At 33.9% G+C, this 25,387-nt stretch overlaps 1 protein-coding gene across 3 annotated transcripts in view; it reads right to left on the reverse strand.

Moving 5' to 3' along the window:
• LOC101956960 (sodium/hydrogen exchanger 2) overlaps positions 1-25,387 on the reverse strand; it is a 138,544-nt gene that overhangs the window by 39,767 nt on the left and 73,390 nt on the right. For all 3 annotated transcript variants that reach the window (XM_078034595.1, XM_078034594.1, XM_078034593.1), the window contains exon 10: positions 12,557-12,691. In XM_078034595.1, coding sequence (XP_077890721.1) covers positions 12,557-12,691 — 135 coding nt within the window. The remainder of the gene's footprint in view (positions 1-12,556; positions 12,692-25,387) is intronic.

Raw genomic sequence — 25,387 nt, forward strand, 5'->3', positions numbered from 1 at the left:
TATTTTTTTTACTTCTATCTTCTATTTTCTTTATTTATAATCATCACATCCTTCACAACTTCTGTTCTCTCCTTTTCCTACATTCTAAATTGTAAACCCACTAGCAAACTTACTGTGTTTATGATAGGCAATAACTGTACATAGCATTTTTGTTTATTGTGACAAAAATAGCAGGAGCTACTTGATTTAAGGCTGTATATTATTTGAATTGACTGCTGTTATTATTTGACTCCCCCTTTACAGAGAGGTAATAGAAACCATCAGGGACATAGTACGTCCACACGATAGAAACTGTTTTTGCCTCAGGTACATATTGCTAGATGGACAGACACACAAACAGCATGAAAAAAAAAAAACAAGGGAAAAACAGTGCCCCAAACAAATCAAGATGCTCCAAAAAATAGAATCCACTGGCACCACAATGGAAAAATATCAGAGAAAGAGTTTAGAATGTACACAGGCAACTTGATTTGTGACATAAAGAATGGCTTATGTAGTGAAATCAGAGAGAAAATACAGGAGGTGAAAGATCACTTCAATAAAGAGTTAGAGATTCTGAAAATAAATCAAGCAGAAATCTTGAAATGAAGGAATCAATAAATTAAATTAAAAATTCCAGAGAAAGCTTGACCAACAGATTGAGGTTCAGGCAATGAATACAAAATATATAATCTTGAAAATAAGGTTGACCATGGAGAAAAGATCTTAAGAGACCACAAACAGAACATCCCAGAAATATGGGATAAAATGAAAATACCAAATTTAAGACATATCAGGGTATATGAAGGCATGGAGATGCAAACCAAAGGAATGCATAAACTTTTCAATAAAATAATACCAGAAAATTACCCAAACCTAAAAATTGAGATAGAAAATCAAATATAGAATGGTTAGAGAACCCCAAATATAAACAAAAAGTAACAACAGACCCACACAGACACATTATTATAAAAATGCTTTACAGAATAAGGATAGAATTTTAAAGGCTGCCAGAAAAAAGAATGGTCAGATTATTTTTAGAGGGAAACAGATACAAATCTCAGCTGAATTTCTCAACCCAGATACCCACAGCTAGGAGGTCCTAGAAAAACACATAAAAATCTCTGAAAGAAAATGGATACCAAGAAAAAATACTATACCCAGAAAAATTAAGCTTTTAAAATTCATGATGAAATAAAAGTCTTCCACGATAAACAAAAGTTAAAAGAATTTACAACTAGAAAACCTGCACTACAGAATATTTTCAGCAAACTATTTCATGAAGAGGAAATAAAAAATAAAAATGAAAACCAACAAAGAGAAAAACTACACTAAAGAAATAGTCAATCAAAGGAGAAACTAATTAATGAAAAAACATAAGAAACCAAAAGTTTGGGGAATACAAATCCTACTTCAATAATAATTTGAATGTAAATGGCTTAAACTCATGAATCAAAAAACATACACTGGCATATTTGATTAAAAAATAAGACTTCAAGGCTGGGATATAGCTCAGTTGGTAGAATGTTTTCCTTGCATACACAAAGCCCTGGGTTCAAACCTCAGCACCACAAAAAAAAGAAGACCCCAAATATGCTTTCTCCAAGAGACTCCCTTCATAGGCAAATAAATCAACAGACTGAAGGTAAAAGGATAGGAAAAATCATATCACTTACATGGGTCTCAGAAACAAGCAGGGGTTTCTCTCCTCATATCAGACAAAGTGGACTTCAAGCCAAAGTTAATCAGAGGGACAAGGAAGGATATTTCATACTGCTTAAGGGAATTATATATCAACAAGATGTAGCAATCATAAATATTCATGCCCCAAACAACAGAGCATCTACATACACTAAAAAAATCTTCTCAATTCAAGAATCAAATAGATTACAACACAATAGCACACCTCTCTCATCACTGAATAGACTCATCAAACAAAAACTAAACAAAGAATGTATAAAATTAAATGATACAATCAAAAATTTAGACTTAAAAGACATATAGAGAGTACTTCATCCATCAATGAGAAAATATACTTTCTTCTCAGCAGCACATGGATCCTTCTCTAAAACAGATTATATTTTAGGCAAAAAACAAGTCTTAGTAAATAGAAAAATATAGAGATAATACGTTGCATTCTATCAGATCATCATGGAATAAAATAAGAAATCAAGGGATAAAACAAAAAATACAAGCAACTCTAACACATGGAGACTAAATAATCCACTATTGAATGACAAATGGATAGCAGAAGAAATCAGGAATGAAATTTTTGAAAAATACTTATAAATAAAGGAGAATACTGGACACTATGAAGGCAATTTTAAGAAGAAAGTTCATTGCATTGAGCTCATTCATTAAATGAATAGAAAACCACCAAATAAATAATGTAACATTATATCTCAGATCCCTAGGAAAAGAACAAATCAACACGAAACTCAAGTTAAAGAGACAAAATAATTAAAATCAGAGCTGATATCAATTAAATTGATAAAAAAGAAACAATTTAAAAATTGACAATACAAAAAGTTGGTTCTTTGAAAAGCTAAATAAAATTGATAAATCCTTAGCTATGCTAACCAAGAAGAGAAAATTTAAATTATTAAATTTCATGATGAAAAAGGAAATATCACAACAGATACTACTGAAATACAGATGATATTCAGCAACTATTTTGAAAATTTATGGTCTAATAAAATAGAAAATATTGAAGACATTGATATATTTCTAGAGACATATGACCTACCCAAACTGAAAAAGGAGGACATAGAAAATTTTAACAGTTCAATTTCATCAGTTAAATAGAAGTCACCATCAAAAGTTTGCAAACTAAAAAAAAAAAAAAAAAAAACAAGACCAGATAAATTCATAGTAAAGTTCTGCAGTACCTTCAAAGAAGGAATAACACCCATCCTCCTCAGATTATTTCATGAAATAGAAAGGCAGGGAACTCTTCCAAACTCATTCTATGAAGATAGTATTATCCTTATACCAAAACCAGACAAAGAAACATGAAGGTAAGAAAACTTCAGACCAATATCCCTGATGAACATAGATGTAAAAATTCTTCATACACTGACGAGCAGAGTACCATGGGAGCTCAAGCCTGGCCCAGATTTTCCTACACTGACCTGCATGGGACCCAGGCCCACAGTAGTCCAGGGTCCATCTGGCCACTCACAGACGCCCACTGGAGCTCAGGTTCCAAGACAGGACCCTCTTCCCACCAGCAGACCACTGCAGGAGCTCAGGCCCGGCCCATATCCATCCACACTGACATACATGGGACCCAGGCCCAGAGTAGGTCTGAGTTCACCACCATCCCCCACCTGGGAGCCCAAGCCTAACCCATTTCCATCTTGGGACACTGCAGACATCACCATAGCCTTCCCCACGCAGTAGCCCCTACCTTTTTGACAAGAGGCATGGCCTAGAAGCAGCTGCATCTCAAAGAAGGCATCCCAAAGACAGTATAAGGCCCACCCTTTCAGCTCCATCTCTGTAACACATAGCATCCAGCTTGGGGCACCTCCAGTATTATCTCAAGTTACCACGGCTATTGCCACAGCCACCTTTAGTTGCACTAGCATATATTGAAGGACACCAGTAAGGTCGGGAAGCCCAATATCAAGGTGAAGAACAGAAAATCCACACAGATACTACAAAAATATAGGGTAGAAACTAATATCTCAGATCTACACTAGATAGAAAGCAAGACAAGAAAGCAAGACACATAGACAACATGAAAAAACAAGGGAGGAAAGTGCCCCAAACAAGGAATCAAGTGGTTTATAATTAATATGGTCTGTGAATTAAACATAAATGAGCAAATAGAGGCAAAAAAAATTGATCACTCCAACAAGAAGATGAGAGAGCAAATACAGGTAGCAAAAGATTACTTCGAGAGAGAGACTCTGAAAAAAAAAAACAATCAGAACTCCTTGAAATGAAGGAAACAATAAATCAAACAAAAAATTCAATAGAAAGCATAACCAACAGATGAGATCTCTTAGAAGAAACAATGTCAGATAATGAAGGCAAACTATACAATCTGGAAAATACAGTTGACAACACAGTGAAGATAGTAAGAAGCCATGAATAGAACATCCAAGAATTATGGGACAGCATCAAAAGACCAAATCTCAGAGTTATTGGGATAGAGGAAGGCACAGAGTTTCAAACCAAAGGAATGCACAATATCTTTAATAGATAATATCAGAAAATTTCCCAAGCATGAAGAATGAATTGGAAAGCTGAATTCAAGAGGCTTACAGGACACCAAATGTACAAAATTACAGCAAATCTACACCAAGGTACATTATAATGAAAATGCCTATCACGCAGAATAGGAATAGAATTTTAAAAGCTGCAAGAGAGAGGAATCAGATCACATATCAGGGGAGACCAATTTGTACCTCAGCAGATTTTTCTTTTCTTTTTTTTTTTAGAGAGAGAGAGAGAGAGAGAGAGAGAGAGAGAGAGAGAATTTTTAATATTTATTTTTAGTTCTCGGCGGACACAACATCTTTGTTGGCATGTGGTGCTGAGGATCGAACCCGGGCCGCACGCATGCCAGGCGAGCGCGCTACCGCTTGAGCCACATCCCCAGCCCCCTCAGCAGATTTTTCAAGCTAGACACTCAAAGCCGGCAGATCATGGAAGAATATAAACCAAGCTCTGAAAGAAAAGGGAAGCCAACCATGAATCATATGTCCAGCAAAATTAAGCTTTAGATTTTATGAAATAAAAACCTTCAATGATAAACAAAAGTTAAAAGAATTTACATCTAGAAAGCCTGCATACAGAACATCCTCAGCAAAGTATTCCATGAAGAGGAAATGAAAATCAATGATGAGAATCAACAGAGGGAGATATTACAATAAGGGAAAACTAATGAAAGGAGAAACCAAGTTGGGCTGGCTCAAGCAGTAGCGTGCTCGACTGGCATGCGTGCAGCCTGGGTTTGATCCTCAGCACCACATACAAACAAAGATGTTGTGTCCACCAAGAACTAAAAAATAAATATTAAAAAAAACTTCTCTCTCTCTCTCTCTCTCTCTCTCTCTCTCTCTCTCTCTCTCTTTAAAAAAAAGGAGAAACCAAGTCAAGTTATATACCAAAAATAAACAAAAGTGGCTGGAAATACAAATCATGTATCAATAAAACCCTGCATATATATGGCTTAAACTCACCAATAAAAAGACATAGACTAGTATATTGGATCAAAAAAAATACCCAACAAAATTCTGCCTTCAAGAGACTCATCTCAGAGGAAAAGACATCCACAGACTGCAGGTGAAAGATTGGAAAAAAACATACCACTCACATAAATTGTGGAAGCAAGCAGGAGTTTCCATCCTCATATCAAATAAAAGAGACTTCAAGCTAAAGTTAATCAAAAGGGATAAAGAAGGACATTTCATACTGCTCAAGGGAATCATACATGAACAAGACATAACAGTTATAAATATAGATGCCCCCCCCCCCAAATGGATCATCTACATTCATCAAACAAACACTTCTCAAGTTCAAGACTCAAATAGACCACAACACAATGATTCTTGGTGACTTTAACACACTCTTTCACCACTTAACAGATCTTCCAAACAAAAGCTAAAGAAAGAAACTATAGAACACAGTAATATAATCAATAACTTAGACTTAACTGACATATATAGAATATTCCAGCCTTCAATGAGAGAATACACATTTTTCTCAGCAGCAAATGGAACCCTCTACAAAACAGACCATATATTATGCCACAAAGCAACTCTAAGTGAAAACAAAAAAGTAGAGATACTATCCTGCATTCTCTCAGATCATAATGGAATGAAATTAGAAATCAATGACAAAATAAAAAATAAAAGCTACTCCAACAACTGGAGACTGAATGAACAATGAGTTGCAAAAGACGTCAAGGAGGAGATTAAAAAATTCTTACAGGTGAATTAGAACACAGATACAACATATCAAAATGTCTGGGACACTATGAAGGTAGTAATAAGAGGAAAGTTCATTGCCTTGAGTTCATTCTGTAAAATAAGAAAAAGTCAACAAACAAATGACCTAACATTACATTTCAAAGCTCTAAAAAAAGAACAAACCAAAACCAAAGTTAGTAGAAGATAGGAAATAATTAAAAATCAGAGCTGAAATCAATGAAATTCAAACAAAAGAAACAGTTAAAAATTGACAAAACAAAAAGTTGGTTCTTTGAATAAATAAAGTTGGCAAACTCTTAGTCATGCTAATGAAGAGGAGAGAGAAAACTCAAATTACTAACATATGTGATGAAAAAGAAAATATCACAACACACACTACAGAAATAAGAAGATAAATAGAAATTATTTTGAAAAATTATACTCCAATAAAATAGAAAATATTGAAGGCATCAAAAATTTCTAGAGCCATAATGATTTGCCCAAATTGAATCGGGATCATACACACACTATTTAAACAGATCAATTTCAAGTGCTGAAATAGAAGATGCCATCAGAAGCCTACCAACAAAGCCCAGTTCCCAATGAATACACAGATGAGTTCTACAAGACCTTTAACAAAGATCTAATGCCAATAATCTTCAAAGTATTTTATGAAATAGAAAAAAAGGAAGTACTTCCAAACTCATTCTATGAGGCCACTACCACTCAGGCAAGGATTCATCAAAGAAAGAAAACTTCAGACCAATTTCTCTAATGAACACAGATGCAAAAATTCTCAATACAATTCTGGCAAATCAAATACAAAAACATATCAAAAGATAGTACTCCATAGTCAAGTGGGGTTCATTCCGGGGATGCAAGGTTGGTTCAACATATGGAAATCAATAAATGTAATTCATCACATCAGTAGACTTAAAGATAAGAACCATATGATCATCTTAATAGATGCAGAAAAAGCATTTGACAAAATACAGCACACCTTAATGTTCAAAACACTAGAAAAACTATGGATAACAGGAACATATCTCAACATTGTAAAAGCTATCTATGCTAAGCCCAAGGTCAACATCATTCTAAATGGAGAAAAATTAAAGGTATTTCCTCTAAAAACTGGAACAAGACAGGAATGCCCTCTTTTACTACTCTATTTAACATACTTCTTGAAACGCTGGCCAGAGCAGTTAGACAAACAAAAAAAAAATTAAAGGGTTATGGATAGGTAAAAAAGAACTGAAATTAGCAATATTTGCTGACAATATGGTTCTATACGTAGAAGACCCAAAAATTCCACCAGAAAACTTATAGAACTAGTAAATGAATTCTTCAAAGTAGCAGGATACAAAATCAACACCCATAAATCAAAGGCATTTCTGTATATAACTGAAAAATCCTCTGAAAGGGAAAGGTGAAAACTACCCCCATTTACAATAGCACCAAAAATAAAATAAAATAAAATACTTGGGAATCAACAAAAGAGGTGAAAGACCTCTACAATGAAAACTATAGAACACTAAAGAAAGAAAGTAAAGAAGACCTTATTAGATGGAAAGAACTACCTTGTTCTTGGATAGGCAGAATTAATATTGTTAAAATGACCATACTACCAAAAGCACTATACAAACATAATGCAATTCAAATCAAAACCCCACTGACATTTCTCATAGAAATAGAAAAAGCAGTCATGAAATTCATCTAGAAAAATTAGAGACTCAGAATAGCTGAAGCAATCCTTAGCAAGAAGAGTGAAACTGGTGGCATTACTATAACAGATCTTAAACTATACTACAGAGCAATAGAAAAAAAAAAGCACGGTATTTGCACCAAAATAGAGTTTTAGACCAATGGTACAGAATAGAGGACACAGAGACTAACCCACATAATTACAGTTAGCTTATATTTGACAAAGGTGCCAAGAACATATACTGCAGAAAGGATAGCCTTTTCAACAAATGGTGCTGAGAAAACTGGAAATCCATATGCAACAAAATGAAACTAAACCCCTATCTATCACCATGCACAAAACTCAACTCAAAGAGGATCAAGAACCTAGGAATTAAACCAGAGACACTGCATCTAATAGAAGAAAAATTAGGCCCAAATAAATCTCCTTCATGTTGGATTAGGCCCCAACTTCCTAAATAAGACTTCTATAGCACAAGAATTAATATTAAGAATCAATAAATAGGATGGATTCAAACTAAAAATCTTCCCAGCAAAAGAAACAATCAGTGAGGTGAATCAAGAACCTACTAATTGGTAACAAAAGTTTTACCACATGCATGTCAGATACAGCACTAATCTCCAGGATGTATAAAAAACTCAAAAATCCTAACACCAAAAAGAACAAATATTCCAATCAAAAAATGGGCCAAGGAACTCAACACACACTTCTAGAATGAGATATACAATCAATCAACAAATATATGAAAAAAAATGTTCATCATTTCTAGCAATTAAAGAAATGCAAATAAAACTTCTCTAAGAATTCATCTCACTCCAGTCAGTATGGTAGCTATTGAGAATACTAACAATAAGTTTTGGCGAGGATGTGGGGAAAGGGGCACTCTCATACATTGCTGGTGGAACTGCAAATTGGTGCAGCCAACATGGAAAGCAGTATGGATAATCCTTGGAAAATAGGGAATGGAACCACCATTTGACCCAGCTATTCCAATCCTTGGTCTATACCCAAAAGACTTAAAACTAGCATACTACAGGGACACAACCACATCAATGTTTATAGCAGCACAATTCACAATAGCTAAACTGTGGAACCAAACTAGATATCCTTCAATAGTTGAATGGATAAAGAAAATGTGGTATATATACACAATGGAATACTACTCAGTATTAAAAGATAATAAAATCATGGAATTTGAGGGCAAATGGATGGAGCTGAAGAATATAATGCTAAGTGAAATTAGCTAGTCCCCAAAAAAAATGCAGAATGATTTTTTTTCTGATTTAAGGATGCTGATTCATAATATGCTGTGGGGGAGTTAAATAAACAATAGATAGGGCAAAGTGGAAAAGGGGAGGGAGGGAAAGGCAGGTGCCAAAGCAGTAGTAATATAGTGGAATGCATGGTCATCATTACCCTAGGTACATATGACAACACTAATGATGTGACTCTACTTTGTGTACAAACAGAGATATGAAAAATTGTGCTCTATATGTATAATATGAATAGTAATGCATTCAGTTGTCATATAACAAATTAAAATGTAAATTAAAAGAATAAAATGGTAAAAAACAAAAAAATTCTTCATACAGTTCTGGCAAATCACACACAAAAACATACTAAAAAGATTACCAAGATCAAGTGTAGTTCATCCCAGGGATGCAAGGTGGGTTCAACATATGAAAACCAAGAAACATTATTCATCACATCTAGACAAATGTCATATGATTATGATCTCAATGGATGCATAAAAATCATTTCACAAAATTCAGCACCCACTCAGTTCAAAACACTAGTAAAACTAGGCATAGTACAGCCATACCTCAACATTGTAAAAACTGTATATGCTAAACCCAAGGCCAATATAATTCTTAAATGGAGAAAAATTGAAAGCATTCCCTCTAAAAACGGGAACAAGATAAGGATGCATTGTTTCACAACTTCTATTCAACATTGTCCTTGAAACTTTATCCACATAAATTAGACAGAAATTAAAAGGGTACACATAAGAAAAGAAAAACCCAAACTATTTCTATTTGCCAATGACCCAATTCCATAAGTCCCAAAGAACTCTATCATAAAAATTCTTGAGCTCATAAATGAATTCAGCAAAGTACCAGGATATGAAATTATCATACAAAAATCAATTGTGTTCCTATACATCAATGATGAATCAACTGAAAGAGAAATTAGGGAAAATACGCCATTGAAAATAGTATAAAAAATTACATATTTGGGAATCAATCTAAAAAAGTAGGTGAGAGATCTCTAACATGAAAACTACAGAACACTAAAGAAAGAAATTGAATTGATTTGGCTATTCTAGGACACTTATTTTTTCCAAATGAATTTCATGATTGCATTTTCTATTTCTATAATGAATGGCATTGGGATTTTAATTGGAATCACACTGGATCTGTATGGCGCTTTGGGCAGTATGGCCATTTTGACAATATTAATTTTGCCTATCCAAGAGCATGGGAGAATTTTTCATCTTATAAGGTCTTCTTCAATTTCTTTTTTTAGTGTTCTGTAGTTTTCATTGTAGAGGTTTTCACCTCTTTTTTTAAAAGTGGATTCTTAAGTATTTTATTGTGGTTTCCAGTTATTGTGAATGGCGTAGTTTTCCTAATTTATTTTTCAGAAGATTCATCACTGATGTATAGAAATGCATTTGATTTATGGGTATTTACTTTATATCCTGCTACTTTGGTGAATTCATTTATCAATTCTAGATGTTTTCTGATGGACTTTTTTGAATGCTCTAAATATAGAATTATGTTGTCAGCAAATAATGATAGTTTGAGTTCTTCCTTTCATATTCATATCCCTTTAGTTTCTTTCATCTGTCTAATTGCTCTGGCTAGAGTTATAAGGAGTGTGTTGAATAGAAGTGGTGAGAGAGGGCATCTCTGTCTTGTTCCAGTTTTTAGAGGGAATGCTTCCAATTTTTCTCCATTTATAATGATCTTGGCCTTAAGTAAAAAGAGTGAAGCAGGAGGCATCACAATACCAAACCTAAATCTACACCACAAAGCTATAATAACAAAAACAGCATGTTATTGGCACCGAAACAGACATGTAGACCAATGGTATAGAATAGCAGTCAAAGAGACAAACCTACATAAAAACAGTTATCTCATAATAAACAAATGAGCCAAAACATACATTGGAGAAAAGACAGCCTCTTCCTGAAATGGTACTGAAAGAACTGGAAATCCATATACAGCAAAATGAAACTAAACCCCTATCTCTCTCCCCTCAGAAAACTCAACTCAAAGTGGACCAAGGACCTAGGAATTAAACTGGAGACTCTTCTCCAAATAAAGCAAAAAACAGGCCCAAATCTTTATCATGTTGGAATAGGAATTGTCTTCTTTAACAAGACTCCCAAAGTGCAAGTAGTAAAATCAAGAATTAACAAATGGGATGGAATCAAACTAAAAATCGTCTTCCCAGCAAAAAAAAAAACAATCAGTGAGGTGAATCAAGAACCTACTAATTGGTAACAAAAGTTTTACCACATGCATGTCAGATACAGCACTAATCTCCAGGATATATAAACAACTCAAAAAATTAACACCAATAAATAAATAAACCCATCAATAGCTGGGCAAAAGAAATGAACAGGTACTTCAGAGAAGAAGACATACAATCCACCAACAAATACATGAAAAAATGTTCAACGTCTCTAGCAATTAGAGAAATTAAAATTAACACTATATTGAGATTCCATCTCTGTCAGAATGGCAATTATCAAGAATTCAAGTAACAATAAATGCTGGGAAGGATGTGCAGAACAACATATACTCGTACATTGATGGTGGGTCTGCAAATTGTGGCAACCACTCTAGAAAGCAGTATGGAGATTCCTTAAAAACTTAGAATGGAACCACCATTTGGCCCAATTATCCCACTCTTTGGTCTATATCCAAAGGACTTAAAATCAGCATATTACAGTGATGTGGACTCATTAATGTTTATAACAGTTCAATTCACAATAGCTAAGTTATGTAATGAACCTCAGTGCCCTGCAACAGATGAATGGATAAGGAAAATATGGTATATATATATATACACAATGGAATATTACTTGGCCATTAAAAAAGAAATTATGGAATTTGCCAATAAATGTTCAGAACTAGAGACTATCATGCTAAGTGAAATAAGCCAATCTCCAAGGTCTTATGTTTTCTCTGATATGTGGACGCTAAATCACAATAAGGGGGCTAAGGAAGAGTAGAAGTACTTTGGATTAGACAAAGAGGAATAAAGGGAAGGGAAGGAGAAAAGGAATAGGAATGACAGAATGAATCAAACATTACTTTTATGTACATATATGAATACACAATCAGTGTAATTCCACATCATATACAATCGGAAAAAATGGGAAGTTATAATATATATATATACATATATATATAGAGAGAGAGAGAGAGAATATGTCAAAATACATTCTATTGTAATATATAACTAATAAGAATAAATTAAAAAACCAAAATATTAAAAAGGGCAGGGAATGCGGCTCAATGGTAAAACAGCCCTGAGTTCAATTTCTCATGCCAAAAAAATAAACAATAAATAAATAGATAAATATGGTAGGTAACAGGTAGTGTTTTTAGATGAGGAAATTGAAAATCTCACACACATTATAACTATTAATGGGTTATTTACTTGGTACGAAGAGTCTAAGGTCCTGCTATCTGGTAATATTTATTTCAGTTGCTGAAACTGAGGTCTTCCAGAGCTATGTCAATACAAATTTGTGACTATGATACCTCAGTCTTTCCACTGCGCATGTAAACACCTGCCTACTAGCTATTTTTTTAAGTAAAATTAAGATTATTTGTCTCTCTCCAGAATTATAGTTGTAGAACAGAGGAATGAAACTGTCCAATAAGAGAGAGCTACAACAGAAGAACTACAAAAGATACAATTTTAAATAAAAATATACCTCTTTTTGAGATTTATCAGAGTCACGTGGAGAAAGACTCAGTTGCAAGCTCTTGTGTCGCCGTATGAGAATTTCCTTTACTTGTTCTGCTGCTCCCATTTCTCCTGGAAGGGTGTACCTGTTATATGTTGGAGCCTGGTGAAAATTCATAACACAGAGATTTCAGAATTAAAGTGCCAACAATATGAAAATAATAAACTATTAATTTCTACTTATACATAAATGAAATTGACATAAACCTCTAATGTATGAGATGTATTAGAGTTCTATAAAGATAAAAGAAGGTATTGATTTCTTTAATTTTTTTATATATTTCTACTGCGCTATGACATAAGGCATATTTCTCCAGCTAAATTCACTAAAATATCTCTGGTTTAAAAAGTTCATAAATATGTAACTGACAAAATCCCTACATTTTAAATATACTCATTTTATCCTTACATCATACATTTAGAGATTTTGTGTGGTATTTTTGAAACTGTGTATACAACAAAATTTTGATGAATGGATTAGATTAAAGTTAAAAATTAATGATTATTTTATTATCTTTTCATAAAGAAAAAAATTAAAATCTGAACAACAAACTAATTAAAAATATTACTTCTAGATGGAAAGAAGAAATAGGGTGGAAGGAAAAAGAGATGAGAGCTAAAAGTTTCTAAATTATCTGATACTGTACTTCAACTGCAAAACTAAATCATTATTTTATATAATAAAAGAAAATATAAAGGAAAAAAAAGACTTCAAAACAAACTGAGTTTAAGCAAAGATGAATTAACAGAGATCAATCACATCTAACCTCTCCTCTGAAACAACCAAAACATGGAAAAATATAGGAAACAGTGGTTTGTAATACAATTAATCAAGAAGTTAGGAAAGTGAAAATAGAAAAATGGAAACAGAGGAGGTAAGCCCTACAATTATTACTCCATCTTATTGCCTTGGGAATTTTCTTATGCTCTGATGAAGGAAATGAAAGCCAGCACTAAAATGGGTTATTTTACAATGATGATTAGGTCCATTCATTAAGAAAACATAAGAATATTTAATATGTTTTATGTGTAGAAAAAAAGCTTTAAAATGTGTAAAGCAAACCTTGAAAGAACCATAAGTAATAATAAGAAATCTAAATTAATTCAGATTTTATAATGCTCTCCCTCCTCCTCCTCCTCCTTATTTCTCTCTCTCTCTCTCTCTCTCTCTCTCTCTCTCTCTCTCTCTCTCTCTCTCTCTCTCTCTCTCTCAACATCTGATGCCCTGGATAAGCAGAAAATCAACAACTGAGAAAATCTTAATTCCACTATTAGTTACTTCGCTGATTCACATATGTAGGTCATTCCATCCAACAAAAACATAATACACTTTCCTTAATGAAGTACATAGAACATTTACTAAAATACATCATATTTTAAGCCATTAATAAAATTTCAATAAATTAAAAGTATCCAAGTAATAATAATGTATTCTCAGATGGCAGTAGAATTAAATTCCAAATTAACAACATAAAAATTATATAACCAAATATTTGGAAATTGAATAGAACACACAAATAAATAAGTAATTCAGGAAATATATGATAAGGGAAAATATAAATTCCTTTGAAACAAATTAAATTTAAAACATTATATATATATATATATATATGTAAATATGGTTTAATGGATATATATATATCCATTAAACCATATTTACAGAGAAATTTCTTGCATTAAGCACCTTTAACAGAATAGAAAAAATATATAAATGAATCACTATAGATTCTATCATATGAAACTAGGAATCAAGTGACCAACTGAAAATCAAAATACCAAAAAGGGAAAATAAAGACCAGTGTGGAAATTAATTAAATTGAAAATAGAAAAATCAGAGAAAATCAATAAAACCAAAAACTTGCTCTGTGGGGTCATTAAAATTAATAAATCTTTATTCAACTTTATCAAGGATAAGAGAATACATGATATCACTATAAATTATATAGAAATTTTATATTATATATATTACATATATATTATATAATTATATAGTAACTAATAATAAGGGAACAGTGTGAACAACTTTGTGCTGAAAAAAATATAACTTACATAAAGCTGACAGGAAATTCTATCCAGTGTAATAAAGACAAAAAAAAGTTGGAAATGCATGCAGAAGATAATAAAAAATATTAAAATTTTCTCAGTTTGCAGAAGAAATTATCATCTATATAGAATATTTTAAGTAATTAAAAATATCCTTTTTAAATAAATAAGTGATCTCAGCAAGATTATAAAATGCAATATCAATATTTTTAAAAGTTTTTTTTTTATAACTTAGGAAAAAGTAATATGAGGGCCTGGGGTTGTGGATCAGAGGTAGAGCTTTCGCCTAGCATTTGTGAGGCACTGGATTCAATTCTCAGTACTATATAAAGTAAAATTTAAAAAAATAAAGGTATTGTGTCCATCTACAACTAAAAAAATATTAAAAATGTTTTTAAAAGTATTATAAAAATTAAAATTATATCATTTGCAAAAGCATCAATATATATAAAAATTGTACACTGAAAAAAATCATTACCAAAATAAAGAAGACATAAAAATAGACAGATATAATATATACCATATTCATGATTTAAGACTCTATTATTGAGATATCAGTTCTCTCCAAATGATCTGTAGATTTTATGCAATAAAAATGGAAGTTCCAACAGATTGAATGATGTCAGATAATATGCAACAAAGGCAGTTAAATGACATACACCTCTACAAAAACAGAAAAATCAAGAAAAACTATCCAATTTTACTTTGCAAGAATTCTGGAAATTAGTCGAAGGCTCATTGCCACCAAGCAAATTGTTAATTAAGAAAAGGGCAACTGGGGCTGGGGATGTGGCTCAAGCGGTAGCGCGCTCGCCTGGCATGCGTGCGGCCCATGTTGGATCCTCAGCACCACATACCAACAAAGATTTTTACTTGACCTTGTTCCATGCATCTTCACATCTCTGTACTGATCTTAGAGATCAACTGACAATTTCATGGTGGAACTCAGTCTTATTCCATTTGGTGTTGTTATAAAATGCTAGAGACTGAGTTCTTTATATAAAAAGAAGGTTTATTTAATTCACAGTTCTTGAAGCCCAAGAACATGGTGCCAGTTTCCTGACTGTGTCAAAACACAGCAGAAAAGCATAAAGGGAATTATCCACATGTAGAAAAGCTTAAGTGTTTGGGGTTCTTCTAAGATTATAAAAACATAATCTTGGAAGAACTAATCCATTTCAGAAGACTAGTATTAATTCCATTTTAGGACAGTACCCTCACAATCTAATTATTTTCCATTAGGCCCTGTCTCTCAAAAATTTCACTACTTCTCAACAATAGCACATTGGGGACCAAACTTCAAACAAATGAAACTTTGGGGAACATATTCAAACCACATCCAAATAATATTAGAACCTAAATCCTATTTCCAGAGGAAACAGAAAAGATCTTAATCTCTAAAAATTATGTTTGCATATTCTAGCCTGTTTGGGGTTGTGTTAAGTACTGACAAAATGCAGTTGCTTTTGAATTGCCTAAATAAGAATTATACAGATTGTAAAAGTGACCCTTCAGAGGTGATTCTCAAAATTATTGCAAGGCAAAAGAAAAAAAAACTGTGTCAAAAATATGGTAGAGGGGCTGGGATTGTGACTCATTTGTAGAGTGCTTGCCTAGCATGTGTGAGGCCATGGGTTCAATTCTCAGTACAGCATATAAATAAATAAAATAAAGGTTCATTGAAAATTAATATATATGGTAGAGGCAAAAATTGAACATATACTTCAAAAGTGTAGGAGGGAGAAAAAACTGAGGAGATAGTTTTTGAAAGATTGAGTCATTCAAATAGCATATAATAGAGTATATAGAAAGCCACAGGCATTCACAGGGAAAGACGTATATTCAGAAAAAACTTCTAAGAAAACACTAAGTGCTTACCTTTAGCTGATGTGTATACTTAGTGCCACAAGAAAGTGAAGGCTAAAGCATATTTACAAACAACCTGTGTAAACGTGGGGACAAGTGCATGTAGTACTGAATACATGGTATATGTTAAGGATGCCTGAGTGTCAAACCACTCCCCTCGTGCTAGGCCTATGAGCGGCAAACCGCTTACCCCATAGGCACATCCCAGGTTGTAAGACTACTTGTTGCAGTAACAGCACTTGCTCAGTGGCCCATTCCTTGATTGGTTGCTACAAGGATAGTTGGCAAGAAATTGTATTGGTGGCTTTCTATAATCTGTTTAGCTACTGCCTGAGTATATATAAATTAGTAACTACAACCTGCTTCCAACTTGATCTCCAGAGTTTTTGATTGACTCCACAGCCACATTGTCCTCTACTCTGTTCCATGGACCTCCTCGCTGGATGAGAGAGGGCCCACACAACTTAGCAGCAACATTTATATAGTGTTCCAACACAAGACTAATCCATAAACTGTGGCATTTTTCCCTCGTTTAAAATTTTTCCTTCCTTTTTTCCCATTTATGGCATTCAGTGAAATCTCTGCCTATACACTAGCTAAGCACAGGCTAAATAAACAGAGACTTTAGAAACTACACAAGACAAGTCTAGATACCACTTTCAGAGATAATAAAAAGAAGGAGGAGGAGGAGGCAATGGCAGCTATAACCCATAGAAAACAAACAAACAAACAAACAAAAACAGCAGTAAAGTTCTGGAGAAGGAGAGGAAAGAATCTTATTTCTAGAATTACTGCATTATAATATTTGAAATGCCAGTTTAAAAAAGTTATGCAAAAAAACAAAGAAGTGTAGGCCAATCACAAAATAAATTATCAGAAACGATTAGAGTGGAAGCATGTATGTTGGACTTAATAGGAGAAGAATTTACATCAACTGTTTCATATATAGTGAAAGAGATAAAGGAAACTATGGACAAAGGAATGTTTGAAAATGGCAGAATTATTTAAAACTAGATAGTATTTGAAATTATAAAAGTAATATAAAATTAGAGTTTGAAATTATACAAGGCAATAAAATAGAAATTCTGGACCTGAAAAACAAAGCTAAAATGGAAAAAATATTAAAAATGAAGGTTTTATTTTATACTAGGTTTGAGCAGGAAGAAAAATAAACAAAAGACTTTAAAAGAAGTCAATTGAAATTTTCAAACCCAAGGGGATAAATAAAAAGAGAATGAGGAATTATAGCAGATTTTATGTCCTTTGGGTATAAACCATGGAGTGGGATCGCAGAGTCAAATGGTGGTTCCATTCCCAATTTTCTGAGGAATCTCCGTGCTGCTTCCCATAGTGGGGTTATTCGTTGTTTTTGTTTTGTTTTTGTTTTTGTTTTTGGTGTTAAGTTTTTTGAGTTCTTTATATATCCTAGAGATTCATGCTTTATTGGAAGTACATGTGGTAAAGATTTTCTCCCAAACTGTAGGCTCTCTCCTCACATTACTGTTTCCTTTGCTAAGAAGAAGCTTTTTAATTTGAATCCATCCCATTTATTGACTCTTGATTTACTTCTTGTGCTTTAGGTGTCTTGTTAAGGAGGTCAGATACTAGGCTGATGTGATGAAAATTTGTGCCTATTTTTTCTTCTATTAGGAGCAGGGTCTCTATTCTAGTGCCTAAGTCTTTGATCCACTTTCACTTGATTTTTGTGCAAGGTGAGAGATAGAGGTTTAATTTCATTTTGCTACATATAAATTTCCAGTTTTGCCAGGACCACTTGTTGAATAGACTATCTTTTCTCCAGTGAATATTTTTGGCACCCTTGTCTAGTATGAGATAACCATATTTATGTGGCTTCGTCTCTGTGTCCTCTATTCTGTATAATTAGTCTACAAGTCTATTTTGGTGTCAATACTATACCATTTTTGTTACTATAGCTCTGTAGTAGAGTTTAAGGTTGGTATTGTTATGCCTCCTGCTTCATTTTTCTTGCTAAGGATTGCTTTAGATATTCTGAGTATCTTATTTTTCCAAATAAATTTCATAATTGCCTTTTTTGTTTCTATGAAAAATATCATTGGGATTTTAATAGGAATTGCATTAAATCTGTATAGCACTTTTGGTACATGTCCAATATGATTCTGCAACATGTACACTCAGAAAAATGAGAAATTATATCCCATGTATGTATGATATATCAAAGTGCATAAATGCATTCTACTGTCATGTATAACTAATTAAAACAAATTAAAAAAAACTTTAAAAAAAGAATTATAGAAGAACCTAAAATACCTGTAGGACAATATCAAATACACCAACATACATGTAATGTGAGTCTTAGAAAGGAGAAAAAGAAGAGAAGGAAAAAATATTTGAAGAAATAGTAGATAAAATATATTTGATATAATGAATAAATTTACATATCCGTGAAACTTAATGGATCTTGAAAAGGAGAAATTCAAAGACATTCACACTGAAATAGATTATAATCACATTGACAGAGACAGAAATGAAGTGTGAAAGTTAAAAGCCACAAGAGAGGTGTGACTCATCATGTCCAAGTAATTCTCAACTATTCATAGTACATAAGTTTTAAAATCAGCCTAGATACTTATCAGCAGAAAAATGGATAAAGAAAATGTGGTATATATACAAAATGACATATTATTCAGCCATACGAAAGAATGAAATCATGTTATTTGCAGAAAAATGAATGGAACAAGAGCTTTCATGATAGGAAAACTAAGGAAGCTTCAGAAAGACAAGTATCATGTGTTTTCTTTCATATATGGAATCCAAAAAAATTAAAAGACATGAAAATAGAAGGGGACTCTTAGTATAGTTGAAAGGTATGGGGGTTAAAAGAGGGTATTAGGAAATTTGAATATGATTTATGTACATTATATGCAAGTATGAAATTGTCATACTGAAACCTGTTATTTTATAAAATATATTCTAATAATTATAATTAAAATGTTCAATAGTCAGTTGATTTCTCATCAGGAAACATGAAGGCTAGACTCAATGCTGTGACATTTTTAAGTTGCTGAAATAAAATCATCAAGCAATAATTCTACATTATTGTTTATACTTTGGGCTGGGGTTGGGTTGTAGCTTAGTAGTACAGCACTTGCCTAGCACCTGTGAGGAACTGGATTCAATCCTAAGAACCACATAAAAATAAAGAAAGAAAGAAAGAAAAGGTATAAAAAATGAAGAAGAACTTAAGAAATTCCCAGATAAGCAAAAAACTGAGGGACTACACTGATAATACTCCTGATCCTTAGGAAAAACTGAAGGTAACACTTAAGATTGAAATATAAAAATATTAGGCAGGAATTTGAAGCCATAGAAAAAATAAAGAATTCCAGTGAAGGTGAACTACATAGGCAAATACAAAAGCCAATATTCTTATACTTTTTTGTTTTATTTTTATTTTTATGTGGTGCTGAGGATCAAACCCAGTGCCTCATGCATGCTAGGCAAGCACTCTGCCACTGAGCTACAACCCCAGCCCTATTCTTATACTTTTGATTTGCAAAACCTCTTTGTTTCCTATATGACTTATATGTCATATAGGAACATTAATGAATTAATGTTAATATGTACCATACATTGTATTCAACTATTATTGAATATGTAATGTGTAGCCATAAAAAAGAGTTGAGATGTATAGGAACAAAGATTTTCTATGATATTTTAGCTAACTTAATTTTAGTTCAAACTAGAATGTTAAAATGTAGAGGCTAGTGGTAAACCTTATTAAATAACCAAGAAAATATATTTTAAAGTGTTTAAAGGAATAAGGGAATAAAATTGGTACCCTACAAAAGAAGCATAAAAGAAGGTGGTAGGGGATAAAATGAAACAGGAAAAGGTATATAAAGGCATATAAAAAAAACAAATAGCACAATGGCCCTTTTTGAAAAAACTTTAATGCAAATGGATTAAGTACCACAATAAAAAGTCACATAACCCAAATATATGCTCTCTAGTAGTGAATCACTTTGGATCCAAAACAAAGATGGTTTGAAAGCCAGTCACAGTGGCACATGCCTCTAATCCTAGTGGTTAAGGATGCTGTGGCAAGAGGATCATGAGTTCCAAGCCAGCCTCAGCAACTTAGGGAGACCCTGTCTCTAAATAAAATACAAAATAGGGATGGGGATGTGGCTCATTAGTAGAGTGCTTTGGAGTCCAATTCCCAGTCCAAAAAAAAATGGCTTGAAAGTAAAAGAATGGAAAGAGATAATTCCATTATCCATTGAAATAGTCACTAAAATATAGCTGGAATAGCTATATTAATATGAAAACAAGATGGCATGCAAATGAAAACATATTGCCATTGTTAAAAATATCAAATAATATAGAAGATAAAAAATTATAAAGTTTTATGCACCAAACCAGGAAATCCCAAAATATATGGGACAAATTTTTACAGAACTGAAATGTGAAATAACAATAATCTTGCAATAATAGTTGAATACATTTGCACCCTGTTTTTAACAATGAATATAATATCTGAACTAAATGTCGATAATGAAATACAGGACTTGAGCATGGCTATGAACCAGTTAGACCTAATAGCCATCTATATAATATTCTCTACAATTCCTATTTTTTACATAAGGAAATTTTTCCAAACTAGACTATATGTTACAAACTAAGCATTAAAATAAATTTTAACAGATTGAAGTTACACAAAATATCTTCCCTGATCATCATATAATGATACTAACAATAAAAGAAAGAAAACTGTAAAATTCACAAAAATATGAAAACTAAACAACTCACTTTAAAAAAACTGGGTCCAAATAAAAGCCCCCAAATAAATTAGAACTTAATTTGAGACAAAGGACAAAAAAACAAAATAAGAAAATTTATGGTATGCAGTGAAGAGTGCTCACAGAAAGAATTTGAATTGTAAGTGCCTACATTTAAAAACAAAAATGATCTCCAATCAAAAACTTTGCACTATAATTAATTAGCAAAATAAGAGTGAACGAAACAGAACTAAAAAAAGGATAAAAACAATATAAATTAACATAGAGACAAATGAATTAGAAAATAGAAAAAAAATAGATCCAATATTTTAATGGGTAAATCTGAAAATTATTTAGCTAGAATGAATTATTAAAATATAGAAGATATAATGAACTAACTTTAGAAATAAAAATGTGGAAAATACTAGTATCAATCTTTCTACAGGGGCTAGGGATATAGCTCAGTTGGTAGAACACTTACCTTGCATGCATAAGGTCCTGGGTTTAATTCCCAGCACCACCAAGAAACAACTGTGGATAATTTTACCAAATTGGACAATCTAATTGAACAATCTGAATAAAATATCAAAGTTCCTCAAAAAGAAATGGAGGAGGTTCAAGAAGATGGCAAAAGGGAGCTAGGCAGTGATTTCAATCTCCTCAAACCATAGAAAGGAGGCAGTGAAGGAAAAGCATAATTGAGAATTTGCTGACAAGATAAATGCTCTAAGACTCAATATTATAAAGTCTGAGACCTGAAGAGACTTAAAGATTGGTTACAAGAGTAGAAAATAAGTGCAGACTTCTCTAACTCTGAACCCATCCCGGGACAGAGGAAAGGTGGGAGGTCAACAGAGAAAGAGGGAGTAGGTAAACACTTAAGCTCACTCACTTAAAAACATTTGGAAAGGCATTACAGCAGTGTCCCTGAAGCAGATGGGTTCAATACCAAATTGTGAATAGAAATCTGGGCCAGGGTATGCAGCCATTCTGTGGAGTCCTCAGCTCACTAGTCATCCCTTAAATCAACTTGGCATCTTCCCTCTTTCAGACAGCTGCAAATTATACCAGAATGAAGACCCCTCCAGTGGAATCTCTCAAGAATCCAACTAGAGAAAACTGCTAGCTACCAGTCGAAAATCAAAAATCTTTGAATTTCCCTTCCCTTCACTGCAAAAAAGTGGAGTGGGGTGGAGCAGAACTGTGAAGGGGAATGAACCTATCCCAGCATTCCACTCAGCCTCTATGAAACACAGGCAGTGGCAGAATGCTGTGTGCTGCCTCTGCAGGAACTGGGCAGAGACATAGTTTCAAGGCAGCTTTGGCCTCAAGTAGATCTGTCAGGTCTGCACTGACTCCAACCACTGATATTTTGGGGGAGGCACTGTGGGAAATTGTCAAAGCCCTAAGAAGCCTAGAGGGACTGTCCCCTTCAATCACACCCACAGTCTGAGTGGGACCCATACTGGAGGGAAACTACCTGAATATGCAATGGCAAAGGTCCAGTTTCTGGATGGTGAAAGGAGCCAGCAGAAGGCATCTAGAAGTTATCTGAGTACCCCAGAAATATTAAAGTGAAGGTTTCCAGATTGCTGCCATAGCAAAAGGGAGGTAGTTAAGATGGAAAGTTGCCTGGTTCAAGGCAATAGGGAGCTTTTGCTCCCAGGTTGACCCCTCGAGCTTAACCTGTGATCACAACTGATAAGTGAAACATCATTTTTGGACACTGTCTGAACCGTGCATCAGTCATAGTCAACAGAGGGAATCAATGCCCACTGTTCACAATTTGGGGGAGTAGAAAATAGAACCCAGGTGAACCACTTGAATTCCTTTACTACAGCAGCTCAAAGAGCAACATTGACTAGGGGTAGTATTTCTGCACTACAGAAAACCTGCAGAAAATCCAAAATCACCGGACCTGTACTTATAGACAACCCCCAGACTCTACACCACCACAATAAGAATCATGTAGAGGGAAGCAGTTACACAGTGACACACAGGAACACCTCAGAGCCTACATTCTGAATTCCTACACACAATAGAAACAATCAAGTCAAAACACTGAGTGCTCCAAGCAGCCATAGGGCCCTGAGCTGATAAAGAAGAACAGGCTGGTGGGAGGTGCTTAGCAACTAGGTGTCTCTTGTGCCCCCGCAACTCTGGAGGATCCACAGCCAAAGAATAATTGACATATGCTAAATTTCCCAAACTCTAATGAAATTCAAGCAAAGATTTGACAAGAATATTCTTCACCTTGGCATGGTTTACAATACATAATTCTAATATCAACTTTTTTTCAGGTCGGTGGTGGTGACTTAGAACAAAGCAGCCTGTGCAGGAAAGAAACATCAATCAGGAGCCAATGGAAACACCTGTCAATAAGCGGTATCTCCTGACTAATGCCTGTCAATCAGCAGGACCCCCTGGCCAAACCTGGAGTTCAGCCAGCTCCCCGGAACCAACTCCAGTGGGACAAGGGACTCTAAAAACACCTTTTCCTGTCCCCAGCCCTTCCCTTCACGCCTAAGCCCCATAAAATCCAAGTCCGATTGAACTCCCACACGGTTTCTCCTCAGACCCTTCTCTTGTCCACTCTGTTGGTCTGATCCAGTTCCACCCGGGAGTGATGTCTCAAATAAAGCCTTGTTCAGCGACTTTTTTTTTTTCTTCCATAATTGTTCTTTATTTTAAAATGGTTACACAAAGACATATATTTAGGGAATGATTTGGCTTATAAAGAGATCATATTATATACATGATATATAATATAAACATATACTGCTCTGCAACTAAATTTTCACGTATAATTTATTTTATTTTTTTTTTAAATTTTTTATTTTTTTTATTGGTTGTTCACAACATTACAAAGCTCTTGACATATCATATTTCATACATTAGATTCAAGTGGGTTATGAACTCCCAATTTACCCCAAATGCAGATTGCAGAATCACGTCGGTTATACATCCACAATTTTACATAATGCCCAATTAGTAATTGTTGTATTCTGCTACCTTTCCTATCCCCTACTATCCCCTCTCCCCTCCCCTCCCTTCTTTTCTCTCTACCCCATCGACTGTAATTCATTACTCTCCTTGTTTATTTTCCCATTCCCCTCACAACCTCTTATATGTAATTTTGTATAGCAATGAGGGTCTCCCTTCATTTCTATGCAATTTCCCTTTTCTCTCCCTTTCCCTCCCATCTCATGACTCTGTTAAATGTTAGTCTTTTCTTCCTGCTCTTCCTCCTTGCTCTGTTCATAGTTGCTCTCATTATATCAAAGAAGACACCTAACAAAAGAGGTGAAAGATTTATACAATGAAAACTACAGAACCCTAAAAAGAGAAGTAGAAGAAGATCTTAGAAGATGGAAAAATATACCCTGTTCATGGATAGGCAGAACTAACATCATCAAAATGGCGATATTACCAAAAGTTCTCTATAGGTTCAATGCAATGCCAATCAAAATCCCAAAGGCATTTCTTGTAGAAATAGAGAAAGCAATCATGAAATTCATATGGAAAAATAAAAGACCCAGAATAGCAAAAGCAATTTTAAGCAGGAAGTGTGAATCTGGAGGTATAGCGATACCAGATTTCAAACTGTACTACAGAGCAATAGTGACAAAAACAGCATGGTACTGGTACCAAAACAGGCGAGTGGACCAATGGTATAGAATAGAGGACACAGAGACTAATCCACAAAGTTACAACTATCTTATATTTGATAAAGGGGCTAAAAGCATGCAATGGAGGAAGGATAGCATCTTCAACAAATGGTGTTAGGAAAACTGGAAATCCATATGCAAAAAAATGAAACTGAATCCCTTCCTCTCGCCATGCACAAAAGTTAACTCTAAATGGATCAAGGAGCTTCATATCAAATCAGAGACACGGCGTCTGACACAAGAAAAGTTGGCTCCGATCTACATATTGTGGGGTCGGGCTCCAAATTCTTAATAGGACACCCATAGCACAAGAGTTAATAACAAGAATCAACAAATGGGACTTACTTAAACTAAAAAGTTTTTTCTCAGCAAGAGAAACAATAAGAGAGGTAAATAGGGAGCCTACATCCTGGGAACAAATTTTTACTCCTCACACTTCAGATAGAGCCCTAATATCCAGAG

The sequence above is a fragment of the Ictidomys tridecemlineatus genome, chromosome X (assembly GCF_052094955.1).
Source record: "Ictidomys tridecemlineatus isolate mIctTri1 chromosome X, mIctTri1.hap1, whole genome shotgun sequence".
Lineage (NCBI taxonomy): Eukaryota > Metazoa > Chordata > Mammalia > Rodentia > Sciuridae > Ictidomys > Ictidomys tridecemlineatus.